The sequence below is a fragment of the Toxotes jaculatrix genome, chromosome 13 (assembly GCF_017976425.1).
Source record: "Toxotes jaculatrix isolate fToxJac2 chromosome 13, fToxJac2.pri, whole genome shotgun sequence".
Lineage (NCBI taxonomy): Eukaryota > Metazoa > Chordata > Actinopteri > Toxotidae > Toxotes > Toxotes jaculatrix.
The window spans coordinates 5,783,442-5,797,612 of record NC_054406.1 but is presented as its reverse complement, the minus strand read 5'-3'; the positions used below and the strand labels follow the sequence as shown (position 1 = coordinate 5,797,612).

The following is a 14,171-nucleotide window of genomic DNA, read 5'->3' as shown; positions in this document are numbered from 1 at the left end:
CCATAAAACCACAACTTGTGTTTTTTTTTTTTTTTTGTACGGCTGCGTATAGCCCTATATTTAAACTATATTTAAACTTTTGCAAGAATGCAAACAAGCCGATTTCAAACTATTTCTTTAAGTGTGTAGAAACATAGTTTAGGGAGAGAATTTTCTATGGTCTCGTCTCAGGTATAAACTCAAAACAGGCAAAATCTTCAATAAATACAAGGCTTTTATTTACACCATGTAAACGGCCTGACAAAGACGATTCACCTTCCTGTTAGTCTGTTAATATTTCATGTTGTGATTATTAAGTTGATAAATACTAGATGAAACTGTAAGAAAAAAATGACTACATGAGTATGCATTGTATAGGATTAAAACACATGAAAGACTGTGACAGAGGAATGTGAGCACAGTGCAATCACAGCTGAGGAAGTTCGGACTAGCTTTATACATTTCATGGAAAAATTACATTTAATAATTTTAATCATTCAATTAATAAACAAGCTGTGTGTTTTGTATCTTGTCAGGCAATTTTTAAAATTTCCTTCTCAACGTATGAGAATCACAATCCAAGTGGTCTGCCCTACATGTCCTCCCGATACCTCATTTTGTCTTGCCACTGAGTCTCAGATTGAAATAAAACTTTTTTTTCTTCCTCACTCTCACAGTCACTTGGCTCCAAAAGGCTGAGGTTCACCTGTACTGCCACCAGTTTCTGTGCCCTGTCAGCTGAAAGAGAACCTTGCACCTTTGTACTGCAGAAGCGTGACCGTAGACGCTCGCAAGCACCTGTTGTTGGAGGGATCTGGAGTACAGCAGAGGCCACGGCGGACAGCGGCTCAGAGGAACACAGCCCCTTCCACCAGGTGGATGCAGACACATGCTGGCATGAGCTCCATATACCGGCCCCTTTCCACAGTCCCTGTTTGGCTGAGAACCGGGCAAAGCTGCCAAGCACTTTACCCTCATCGAGATTCAGATGGTGTGACAGGTTGGATATTACATCGTAAGCACTATTTATCTGCTCCACGGAGAGTGTGTGCCGTCCCACATGCTTTGGATCCAGCATGTACGCTGCTGCGTGGATAGACTTTACACAGAACTCCTGACACCTGTCTAATGATGCCATGACAGCTTTCTGTTCAGCACTGTGCAGCACAGACCCAGACAGGGAGGCCCCAATGTGGTATCGTAACTGACTGAGCACGTCAACAACACCAGAGAGTACAGCATCTTCTCTTTTCATGTAATCAATAGAGTTCCCAATCAAGTAGAGCAAGTTTTGACTGCTGCTCAGCCCTTTCCAAAATGCAGAATCCTGTAAAGTGGCCCTGATGGATGCTTCGACATTCAGTGTGGGTGAGACGGCCATCTCTTGCAGAGAGTTCTGACCCTCCAGGAGGCTGCTGAACATATTAAGCACACCAGTCCAGTCAGAGCTAGTAGGCAGTGCCAGTGTTGTCCCATTAGAAGTGTGGTTTCTTATCTTTGTAGCCTGCCGGCATCTAAAGGTCTCTGTTAGTATTTTTTGATCTCTAATGTACCTCACCACCTGCTCAGCTCTCCTGCACAGAGCCCTAATAGATGGCTGTGCCACCATGCCATCAAAGAGCTGCTGGATGCCACACGCTGTGCAGCCGATAGCTGATATGTGCGGGAAGGCTTCCTCTACTTGAGCCCAAGCTGCCATCATTTCTGGGGCATCATCAGTGATGACAGCAAAGACCTTATGAGGCCCCACTTCATTTATGATATCTTTCAGTTCCTCTGCAATGAAGGTGCTTCCATGTGTCTGCTCCTTTGTTTTTGTGCATTTATAGAACAGTGGTACAGGAGTTGCAACAATATAAATGATAGTTCCATTTCCTTTTATGTTTGACCACCCGCTGCAGATGACTGTGACGCAGTCTGCTTTCCCTATTGCCTCATGAACCTGGTTTTGTACTCTGTCATACTCACAGTCCAACAGATGAGAGGACAAAGCCTCTCTGGTGGGTGGACAGTAAGCTGGCCGGAGCACGCTGAAAAATCGTTTCCAATAAATATTGTCTGTGAGAGTGTGGGGTGAGGAAGTGGCATAGACAGCTCTCGCCAGACACTCGTCAGCGTATGCCTGGCTGCGCTGATCCACTGAATCAATGAGGAACTGTCCCCCAGGAGTGGCAGATGGTAAGAACGAGAAGGAGGGAACAGGGATGGAGGCAGAGGAGCTCCCATCTGGGCCCGGTGACTGCTGCGACACCACAGAGTACTCCTTGCATTTGTCCAAGTGCATCTGCATCTTAGTAGCGTTCTTTGTGTATGTCTTTGAACAGTAGTTGCACATGAAGGTTTCCCTCCCATCTTTGATGGCTGGGGTGAAATGCTTCCACACACCAGACTGCAAGCGTGGCATTGTCCTGTATGTATACAATGAAGAAAAGGAAAAATATTAGCTAGGTATCAAAATCGTGAACTGACCTCTCTTGTGTGTCTAAAAATGTAAGAGTACAACTTGAAGTGTTTGTAACCACATTGACACTAATGTGATTTTAAGAATTTGTTTTTATGCTATTGAGGATGTGGCAAACAATCTTTTTCATTTTCAGATCAGATATTTTGATTACTAATATGGCTGTTACTCCTTTCTAAAGCCCAAAATAACATAATCAAATTGTGTGTTTTCCCAGACCAATCCTAAATAACCTAAAACGATTCAACTTACTCTAGAAAAGCAAGAAATAAAAGCAAATCCCCACAGCTGAGAAGTTGTAAATAGAGGATGTTTAGCATTTTGGGCATTTTTGAAAAAGTACTCAAACATTTAATTGAATCCTCTTTGAAAACCCTAACAACAATGTTATGCCTACGTACAATCCCTCATCACAGGTTGTATATGTCTACTGTTGGTGGCCAGTTCATACAGTGAATTTTATTCGAACGCTTCTATTTGATTTGATTGATAGACTTGAAGAGGTAAAGTAACTTGTAATTCTCAAGCAAAGAGAAAATTTTAAGAAAAAAAAATGTTATTTGGAATGGCAAAAATATGTTTTTTTTTAGTATTCCCTGTCCTGTTAAACATCCCCAACCCCTTAGGTTTATCTTAGAACTCTCTTGGTGGTCTCGACCCCAAGGATGGAAATCACTGCCTTGGATAATCAATAAGTTATTTTTTCAATAATTTATTTTTCCAAGTTGCTTTAATGATCAGTTCTAGCTATTAATGAGAACAATTTTTGGGTTACCAGGTTGTGAAAAATGCTCCTCCAGCCTGGCTTTGCATGTTTATTTTAGGTTTAGGCTCTTTAATCCATTAGGGAGACCCCTCCAATTGGACTAATCGACCACTTACCTTCTGGAATAGTGCTGCAAAAGTTAATCTGTTACATGCAATTATAAATGTTAAGAAATCATTCCAAAGGGGTCACAATAATTCACCAAGTCTGCAGCTGTCAGTGCTTGGTCCACATGTCCTGCAGCCCTTTAGCAGGAGGATAAAATGGCTAAGAGTCCATTAGAGAGGTCCTCCTTTTAAATTTAAAAGCTAAACAGAAAAAAACTTTAATGCTGGAGGAGGGTTTTTCACAACTGAAAACCCCAGAGGCTTACAACAACTGATCTGCAAAGCACAGATAAACGATATATTAACCATTACTGAAGCAACTGATTACAGATTTTAAAGTTACTAATAAGCACTAACCTTTAACTTCATTGGTCATTGATCAGCTCCTACCAAAGTTCAAATTTCTTTCTCAGATGTAACAGAAAATTACAGACACAGCACAGTAAATAAGCAACTAGCCATGACTTCATTCACCCACCTCTATATATGATCACTGGTTGTGAATATTAATCCAGCTGAAGTTACTGTCACTGTCACTGTTGCTGTTTTGGCTAACTTGACACCCTGCTACAAACGCTAGCAAAGTGGTTCAAATGGACGGAAGAAAGTCCTAACTCTCCCGGTGGTAAACTTTGACCAGATAGCGGACTGAATGCACACTGAAGGTATCCAGTGTTATGCTCACATTTACGGAGCAAGTCTGGAAAATTTGTCATAATTTGGCAAGAGAACTGCGGCTATACGCCGCTGTTTTGAGAGTGTTTCTACTTCCTGAAACAGAAATCGGAACGCTCCGTCAAGTACGGGAGCTGACATGGATCAGTAAGCGTGGGTTTCGACTTTGGAGTTTGAAAGGAAGCATGGAAGTCGCTGGGAGAGGAAATGTTTCGACTGTTAAATGTCCAGTGTCCCACAGTTGGACAGTTGGAGCAAACAGGAAAGGTAAAAACAATTCAATACAATGAGAAAGGTACTGAATGGCGATGATTACACGGGGTTTGCAGTGGTGATAAGTGCTCAGAATTGCTCCTGTAGCTTTTGATGATTGTAGGCTTCATGTACTGCTAGTCTCCTTTTTTATGTTCTCACAGCGGGGTTAAGTGTCACAATTATCTTTATTATCCTCGGCATTCAAACACAGTCTCTGTCCTCAGCTGTCTCTACCTTCTCATCCCTGTTTCTTCTGTCTGATGCCATAACCCTGCATTACTCGGACCTTTGGTTGATGGGTTGATTGAGGACATAAAAGGGGGCTAATCTTTCCTTAATAGTGACTTTGAATGCCTACCATTAAAAAATGCTTTATGATGTGGACAAACACTTTTAAAATAATAGTTATAATAATTGGGAATGGCTGGCTGCAAGGCTTTGCCATTAAATGCTAACATTGTTGAGTAAAATACACCTTGCACCTGACCTCACGTCAGACATCTTGACGTGTCATAGGAGGAAAATCACAGGTGTGATAAATAAAATCAATCACGGCTGAGCCCCATGTTGTTTTGCCAGTTCCTGGGCCTTGCTGTTGTCTCATGATGGCTGCTGTGGTTTCCTGGAGCCATCATTAATGTTATTAGCTTCACCTGTCTCCTCCTGCCTTGACAATTGAAAGTGTCAGCTGTAAAATTTAGTTCTGGTTTGTTTCCATAGCTTTCCCTATTCTGTCACTTATTTTTTTACTTATTACACATTATACTTAGATGTGGGGATTTGGTGATAAAGTCTGAACCAGAGAGAAATATGAGCTGTCAGACAATTAGACAAGCCAACACTTGAGCCAAATGAATCACACCACTTAAGCTGGAGGTAGAATTGTGAAAGTGAGAGCAGCTGAAGTGTTTGAATAATCCCTCATTGCACACAGCAGATGTGTGTGCACGTTTAGTACAGCTAGCTAGCAACTAAGTAGCTCACTAGCACAATAGGTCAAAGTTGAATTAGGAGGTCAAACTGTGATGGTTCTTTACAATGGGCAGTTTTAGTAGCAAACAATTACTTTTGTAATCAGTTAATCTGCCAAATATATTTTAAATTAATTTACTTAATTGCTCTGCCAAAACTGACATATTAATTTTACAATGATATTTTCTTTGTTGTATGTTAAGGCAATAAAACCAGTTGCTTATCTAGAAGTTTTTAAACTCATGCAGACTCAGTTTTAGTCACTACACGCATGGTCACCAAACTGATCCCTCACCGCTGGTGTAGGTCTGTACTGGTCTTGGTGTTAATGGCCCACACTGATTTGTTCTAACACTAAATGACAGTGATTATCTCCTGCTCTGGGTCACATTTCAGTACCATGTGTCTGTCATTAGAGACATTTTTGGAGTTTATGCAGTGCCCAGGTTTTTGTGGCATGGTGAGTGCTGCCAAAGCAAACTAGCTCTATCTAATTTGGGGGCAATCTGAGCCGTGTAATGTCAGGTTGCATCACAGCGCTCTTCAGACGGCAAATATTCACATTGACACGCTGCAGGGAGACAGAGAGAGCAACAGGACCTCACTAAAGCTGAGCGCTATTATTTTCTTGTCTCTGTGCTTCGGATTAAGTTGCCCAGCCCTTTTGAGACCATCAGTGTTTGAGCCAAAGAATTAAGGACACCAGTAGAGAGGAAGCAGGGTGATGTCATGACATGGCAGTGATGGAGGACGATGTTGGTTTGCTGGTTAGTTGGCGGGTTTGGCTCTTCTTAAGCCTTCCCTGGTCTCGTGGGAATTGTTTCACCATTTATTCAAAGGTTGTACTTTTTTCATACTTTAAATTGATTTGATGGGAAATTCTACTGGAAACAAAAGGATAAACATAATCAAGGTGTCTTGGAGTAACTGAACTTCATTTAGAGCACATTTTAAAGTATGATGAATGTGTTTTGTTTTTTTTTTTCCTGGTTTTGTTCCAGATTAAGTTGTCCCCCAAGCAATAACTTCCTCTCTAATCCCATTTAATGTGGAACTGTAACAAGTTGACATACTAAAAGCAGCACTAGCTTTGGCTCCAAACACTTTGTGACATAAAAGCCTTTCAATTACCCTGTAAAATGCACTTCTTTAAACATGAAACAGCACAACACACTCTTGACATAGGAGGCCATTAGGCCACTCAATAGATATGAATTAAATGGTATCATTTTATTCTCCTTCAATGGCAGATCTCTGCTTCTTGGAGCTTAAACCTGAAACTACATTTCCGAGACTCTGTTAGCAATTACTTGATTTATATCAGAGGTTGTCTACTTTTAAACAGACTGAAAATAGCTTTAGTGAGGTCTTTGAGAGCAGTTTATGGGAAAAACTCTGCTTTTAGACAATAGCATTTGTAGTTGTGAGAGTTTTGTTTTTAACACCAGTTTCATTTGTTCTCTCTGTATGTGGTTGATATGTATTAATATAAAAGTGTCCCCATATTGTCATAAAGTTTGCCTTCAAACAGTAACATATTTAATGGACCTTAGATACATCTGGATGTGCTCTTTTTACTGTCTGTTGTGCTTTTCTTGTATTTTTTTGTAGGACATACTTAGAGCTCTCCTGTTGCTCTCAGCCTCTGTTTACAGTGTGTTTGTTATCTCAGTAATTCTAATTAATGTCAGATATTAATTTGCCCCGTATGCAAGGGTATATTTAATTCCTGTCTCTAAAAACAATTCATCAAATAATTTGATGAGCTGCATTCATGACTGACATCTGATTTCATCTCGCAAACACCACCACATTCCAGTTCAATTAAAAAGCCAAACATTACCATCATCATTCTCCAGCAGCTGTGCAAAGGCAGGACAGATGCATCTCTCAGCCTCTCCCAGTAAGCAGCTGGGATCTGTCCATGGCAATTATAATGCACCACAACAGTTGGATGACTGTGGTTCATTATCTTAAGGTAAGCATGGGCAGGAGCACATAGATTAATACAGGATTAAACTAATTAGCAATCATCAGCCCATCCTTGAATAACTCTCAGGGCTGTGTGCCCTTCTACATTTCTACAGTTAATCTATACCCCCGTGTGCAGTACCCTTACCACCCAGCAGAGGCCACTGTGCCCAAGCGCCTCCACAAGACCTTTGACATCAGTGCATATCTTTCTCTCAGGCTCACATTTTCTCATCTTGATGGCAAATGGTAAACATGCTGGGGCTCAGTAAAAGCTTATAATTCTCCACAATAGCCCTGCAGTAGATGCCAGTTTGGTGTCGCTCATAATATTTGTTTCTTTTTTTTTTTTTTGAGACTGAAACTTGTTGAGAGTGATCCTTCATGTTGTTGTGTTATGTTTGAGGGTATAGACAGCTGTTAAGAAACTAACCCGTTAAATGTCAGATTTGAAGATGCTCCACTGAAGCACCATCAGCACTTCAGTGAGTGACCACTGAAAAAAAGATACACATGTGAGTCATGTCAAACTTAGTATTTTGTCCTTCTTAACAGAGTGTCACTATTTTTAGAGGGGAATTTTAAAAGGCAGGGCAAATTGCTTCCACACCAGTTGTAAATAAGTGGGAAAAGTCTCTAAACTCATGACACTTAATTGAATATTTTCTTTACAACAGAGGTCCTCTGGAGTCAGCTTGGTTTCCTAGTGACCAATGCAATACCCATTTGCTTTAGGCTGCTGTATGTCTGGTGTAAAAAATGTATTTTCCATTTTCCCTGTTAAAGAAACAATGACATAGAGCAGAAGGATGGAGAATGTGAACTGTAAAGTGCAGGAAAATTACATGTGCTGCTACTGTCTTCGACCACAGCTGCTCATTAATTGGTGGTCGATCATGCTGCTGTCACTTTACTCTGCTTGTCGGGGTCAGCAGCATTGTGGATCAGTCTATTCAGGTCTATTCAGACCGGGTCTTATGCGGCATTCAGGCAATGTTGGCAGAATGGGATGGATGGGAAAAAACAAGCGGTTGTTTGGGGTGTTCACACATTATAGCCGTAGTGTTAAAATTGGAATCACATCAGAAAAACAGCTTCAATTAGCCAGAAATGTGCTTTGCCAATTCTTCCTGCACTGTTTGACCCTCATTGTGCAGAATGATGTATGTGCGGAGTTTGACACCACAAGGCTGACTTTTTTTTTTTGTTTAAGATGTGTAATGGACCGTTCGGGATTTTGGGACATCACAACTAGTTTGGAAGCCGGTCGTGGTCCAATATGCAACTTAACACTGCAACCTGTAACCTCAGAAAGCGCCATGGAGTTGGATCAACACGTGTAACATTCTCAAAAAAAAAAAGCACTGAGCTTTGCTAAACTGATGTAACTGCAGTGCAGATGTTGAGAGATGTTTCCTTAATAGTGAATAGCAGCGAGGTTTCATTTGTTTGGAGCTCTGTTATATTCCCTGAGAAACAGGCTCTGTGCTTTGTTAAGTGTAGAGCATGGTGGTTACTGCAACACAATAGCACCAGTGTTCTTTGGTAAAGCTCAGCCTCTTGTGTAACATCTTCTCTCGTTGAGTGTTACAGTGCAGAGGCAGAAGGCGGTGTTTGCTGCTTGCATTATCTTTCACTTTACTGTGTGAAGACACTCCAGTGAGCAAAAACAATAATGACCGTCTGCCTGTAAACAGTCATTTGCACGGGTACAGTGGCTTCCCATTCGCAAACAGGTATAGCAACAAGATGGATGCACTGACCAGCAGAGACTGAGAGGCAGTGTGTCGTATCTCCCCTCTGAACACAACTAATGTCCCATAAGAAAGCAGGTGTGTGAGGGGAGGTGGATCGGGAGCGGGAAGGATAGGTAAAGCTTAATGGATCAGAAATGGCGGTGAGGAAATCAATCTCCTTCTCAGCCCTTCTCCTCCAATTGTTTCCAATGCGTACGTTTGTTTTCCACATGAAAACGACGAGCTCGGCTGCCTCAATGAATCACAGCCATCGCTCCATTCAACCAGTAAACACCCTGGAAAATATCACAACCATTTGTCTCTGAAATGATCTCGCATGCAAACAGAGTTTTATGCCTGTTTGTTTTGTGCGTTTTTGTGAGGCGGGGAGAAAGTGCACCAGACTTGGACACCAAATCTCGTAACGACCTGCACATCCACGCAAATGAAGTGACATTAATGATTAAAGCAAGTTCACAGGCAGCCAGTCTTTGTAGATAAACACCAAAGCCGTTGTTTACTACAGCAGGCAGAGAGGCAAAACATTTGTAGGGTCCAAAACTGTAAAAAGAAAAAGCATATTCTCAAGTCTCTGAAGTTTGCAAGGCCGCCCCTAACCGCATTGTCTTTGTTGGTAATGGGCTTGAAGCAGCAGCCTGCTTTGTTACGCACAGTGAAGTCAGGCGGGGGACAATTTGTCTAAAATGGAGAACAACATTTAAATAACAAAGGAGCTTGAACAGCCAAAAATATAGAAGAATTTACAGCATAATTTCCCTTCAAAACCAATTACTGTGCACACAATGTTCTAACAGTAGAGCCTAAGTGTTTACAATCGTTATATATGAGATTCAGGAGCTAGTTAACACGCAGACACAGGGCTGTTTCATCCTTGCATGCTTTAATCTTCCCAACATGTTTTAATAATGTGTGTAATATAGAAGATAAAGTTGTAAACAAGGAGCATCAAATCAAAGTAAATTGTCTGTATCAGAGAGAATTTGTACGAGGCTGTATCCTGGTGATGAAATCAGTGTGAAATCTGAGGGGAAAAAAAGCAATTTGCATTTCAGCAGCAAATCTTCTGAAGACAGCACAGACAGACATATTTGTTCTGTCAGTGTTGTTTGTCAGATGTCCATGTAAGAAGCCATTTGGGGTAAATCTGTAATTCTTTCTGAATTCTTTCTGCAGCCTCTTCTGGGGAAATATCGCTCGCTATAGCCACGTGACATTACCCAGACCCAACCCTCTTAGCGTGAAGCATGGGGTCAGCCATGGAGCTGGACAGTTATGTGGTGTCGTAGAGACGCTAAGATAACTCCCCCATAATCATCATAACCACTCACTACATCTGCAAAATGATCAACCAAACACTGACATAATTAAAAACAGCAAAGCTTCACCGTCACACGTTTTCTCTGGCTGCAAGAATAAAGAAAAAAAAAAAAACAACAAAGGAAAATCAATGACCGCAACAGACACATTCTTGAAGTGTCAAGGGTTAAAAGGAGTCCTTTGGGTTGAGTGCACATGCTTCCAATTAGGTCTCAAATAGGCAAGGGGAAACAGTTGATTTAGGAATATTACTGAAGAATGACTTTAATTAGCCCAGAGACTAAGGGGCCCAGAATGTGGATACCACTGTCGGCATCAGACAAGGCCAGACATCATTAATCGGCAGCACCAACATGGGCTCACAGGGGCTGAACTCACTGGACACAAGACGACGAGGGGTGATATTTTTGTCTATCATTGCCCTCCTGATAAGTCATATCTGTTGACAACAAGTTGAAAGAAGAAAGATAATAGTGAAGCAGATGGAAGAGGCAGGATTGTATGAAAGGAACAAAGGTTCAGCCCTGCTTGTTACTTCTTACTCCGCAGCAGAAACCACGCTGCTGTCACCTCCAGCCGACACAGCTGGATTGTGACTGTTGTGACTGTCAAACCATCAGTAGCCTCATGTGAAAGGCAAACACTGCTGAACTGAATGTCGATATTGAACCGAAAGCCTCATCTCATTAGGCTGCAAGGACTCAGGAGCTCTTAATGTTTTTGTGTACAGTGTTATCTTGTTGACAGTGTGGGGTGAAGTGTGGTTTCACTCTCAGATTTTGTCAGAATCACACAGTTTGGGTTGCTGACGTACTCGTAAGTCGTTTGATATGACGACTAAATGTATGTAATCTGTTATCATAGTCGATGCTTCAGTTACTTTGCATGACTGCAAGGTCTCACTGTCTTTCTGAGTTCGGCTGTTTTAAGAGTATTTAAGTGCAACTGTATAACTGTATTTAACATTTTAAACACTTTAAAATCTCCCTCATTCACAAATCAGATCTGTCTTCCATTTATAAAGTGCCTCTCTGATTTCAGTCTTATCCTCCTGCTGGTGTAATGCTAATCACCACTTAATCAATTCAGTTTTATTATGTATTGCAGCATTGGCTCCCCTGAGAAGTTCTTTGCTTTCAAACTAGCCATCTGAAACTAACTTTCAACACATTTATATTCAGCCACCGACTTAACCAGGTAGAGATCTACGTAAAATTACTGAGTAATTATGTAGCAATTATGCAGCCGATTCAGTGGGCCAATGGAAGAAACGGTGTACTAAAACCATTATGGGGCTTTGACAGCTTCTCTTAATTGATTGATGCGCAGCAACTAGCTGGTGATTACCATGCTGTGTGCTCACATGAATCATTTCACATGGAAAAAAAAAAATGCTTTCAGCCACACATCACACTCCAGAGAGCAGCAGCAGCACGTGGCATGAAAATTCACATGTATAGGAGGGTGTTAATGAATCCACAGATGTTAGATTATTATTATCATGACTGTGTGCGTGCGTGTGTGTATACTCACATAGGTGTGTCTTTGAATATGCCGGTCCATTATGTGTAATAACAGCAAAGGTTCCTGTTAGAACACTTCCTCTCTTTGCTTGACTTCACACACTGACTATTTAAAAAAAAAAAACCCTCAATTTTCTTTGCATTTTTAAAATAGCTTTAGTCTCAGAGAACTAGGTTCCCACAAGATTGAAGAATAAGTGAGCTGAGAGTGAGTGATTACAAAGGCTTACCAAGCACTGTTAAAATTGATAATTGCATTCTTAAAACAGGTTTGATGTGAAGAAATGGATATGGCTTTAGATCGTCCACTCTTACTTGCCTGATGCTTTGTATGTAATTTCAGTTATGAAGGAATAAACCATGATAAATACACACAGTTTTTTTTTTATGAAATGTTATAAAATCTGAGAAAAAGCCACAAGCCTGTTTTGAATCTCCGGAGGTGGTACTGTGTGGTGTTGTTTTAGCCCAGTCATCAGGATCCCCTACAGATGGCGGTTCAGCTCAGGTGCACATGGTCAAGCAGGTTAAACTATCAGGTGATACCGTGGTGTGTTGTTCTTAAAGGAATAGTTCGACATTTTGAGAAACAGTTCTTCGCTTTCTTGCTGAGAGTTAAATGATAAGATTGACACCATTCTTGTGTCTGCCTGCTATACATGTAGCTACAAGCAGGAGATGGTCTCTATGTAGAGGAAACAGGATCTGTCTGACAGCTAAAAAGCTCACTGAATAACATTATATGTTTGAAGTTTAATACTGAAGTGTGAAAATGAGAAGTTGTGGTTTTGTTAAAAAAAAAAAGTTTTTTTTTCACTTTTTTTTTTTAGGTGCTGGTTGGCGGACTGTGTTTCCTTTGACAGAGCCAGGCTGGATGTTTCCACCTGTTTTCAGCTTTTATGCTAAGGTAGGCTAATCTGCTGCACGTTGTCACCTTATGTTTAACAGACAGATGTGAAAGCCACCCCCTATTGGGATGCATTTATGCAGTGATATACAATATGGAACCATATCCCGTCCATTCATGTGCACTTTGTCCTACATATTTGTATATTTCTCAGAAGAAGCGGCTCCTTGGGCCCTCAACCGCTTCCAGATGTGGAATGCCAGAGATAATCTGTCCTTTTGGATCTCAACGAGAGCGGGGTGAGGTTGCAGAAGTTAAAGGTCCAGATCCGGCTACCAGATTGTAGACATCCTACACATGCATGTGCTGAGAGGTAGAAATGCACACGTACTCATACACACACACAGTCACACAAGGACATAAACTAAGGCCCTACCCCAGGAAAAAAAGCCAAAACTATTAGCCAACTTTGATTTATTAAAAATATTTTAGAGATACCCTAAATCTTAGTTGTATAAGCTGTTGTATATGTCAGCTAAGCAATAAAAAAAATGTATATTATCAAGCGAAAGACAAGTATAAGCAGAGCACAGAGATATTCTGGTGACCCCTGAAGTGGTTCTTGATATATGGATATGCAGAATGTATCCATAGATCTTTGTGGAGAAAAACAAATGAATACGCACAGACTCTGCATTGCAATTCCTCACTGGTCTTGGTTACACGTTGTCACACTAACTCATACACATGCATATTGATAGCACACACAGTAAATGCAACATGGCGTTTGTTCACAATGAGACAAATTACTTCCATGTCTTGAAGATTTTTTTAATAGCGAAAAAGTCATACATTCTACAAACACTGTCAAGATGGTAAGTAAGTATTGATGCTTTATTCTTTGATTACTATTTATTCAGCCCAGTTTGTCCAACAGTTTGTTTTCAATTGTATTGCTTTTGAAGTGGTGTTTCGCTGATGGTGAGCAGATGCTTCGGGAGAGACAGAACAGATAGGGAACACAGGAAGCTCTGAATACTTGGTGCCATTTCAGAATGTGAGAACGCTGCCAGTTTAATGTGCATCATCAACAAGATACATTACAAACATGTCTCTGTGAGAGATGGGTTTGCCAGCTCTGGTTGCCAGTAAAGCTAGCATCTACAATACATAGCAACACAGACGAAGGATTTCTGGGTGTTTAATAAATGCTATGTGCTGTGGTTCTGTTTTGATTTTGAAGGGAAATATTCTGTATAGCGTTTCATTACAGCTGAGCTCCAGGACCTTTAGCTGGCAGGTCTCCCATAGCCAACATAAACAACCAATCGTGTAAGCCTTGTGCCAGGCATCACAGCAACCCAAAATGTAAATGGCAACGGAACAGAGCAGAGACTGAGCACTTTGGGAACTCGTCATCCAATCAGAGTAAAGTTTTCCAGAGTGGAAAAAGTGTCTGAAACAATTATCATAGTTTAGAGGAAAAAGCAATTTAGCAGCAAACTGAACAAGAACTAAAGAAAAAAAAAAAGCTCTTTCAC

At 41.0% G+C, this 14,171-nt stretch overlaps 1 protein-coding gene across 2 annotated transcripts; it reads right to left on the bottom strand.

The window, feature by feature from the left end:
• Positions 1–211: 211 nt before the first annotated feature.
• On the bottom strand, positions 212–4,070 carry LOC121191434. Of its 2 annotated transcripts, none has more exons than XM_041052574.1 (2): positions 3,792–4,070; positions 212–2,387 (listed from the first exon to the last, which is right to left on the bottom strand). In XM_041052574.1, exon 2 carries the CDS (start codon positions 2,381–2,383, stop codon positions 572–574), a length of 1,812 nt encoding a protein of 603 aa, XP_040908508.1. In that variant the 5' UTR covers positions 2,384–2,387; positions 3,792–4,070; the 3' UTR covers positions 212–571. The 2 variants fall into 2 exon arrangements, with proteins under 2 accessions (XP_040908508.1, XP_040908509.1); XM_041052575.1 differs by lacking the exon at positions 3,792–4,070 and adding an exon at positions 3,671–3,768.
• Between the last annotated feature and the right edge of the window lie 10,101 nt (positions 4,071–14,171).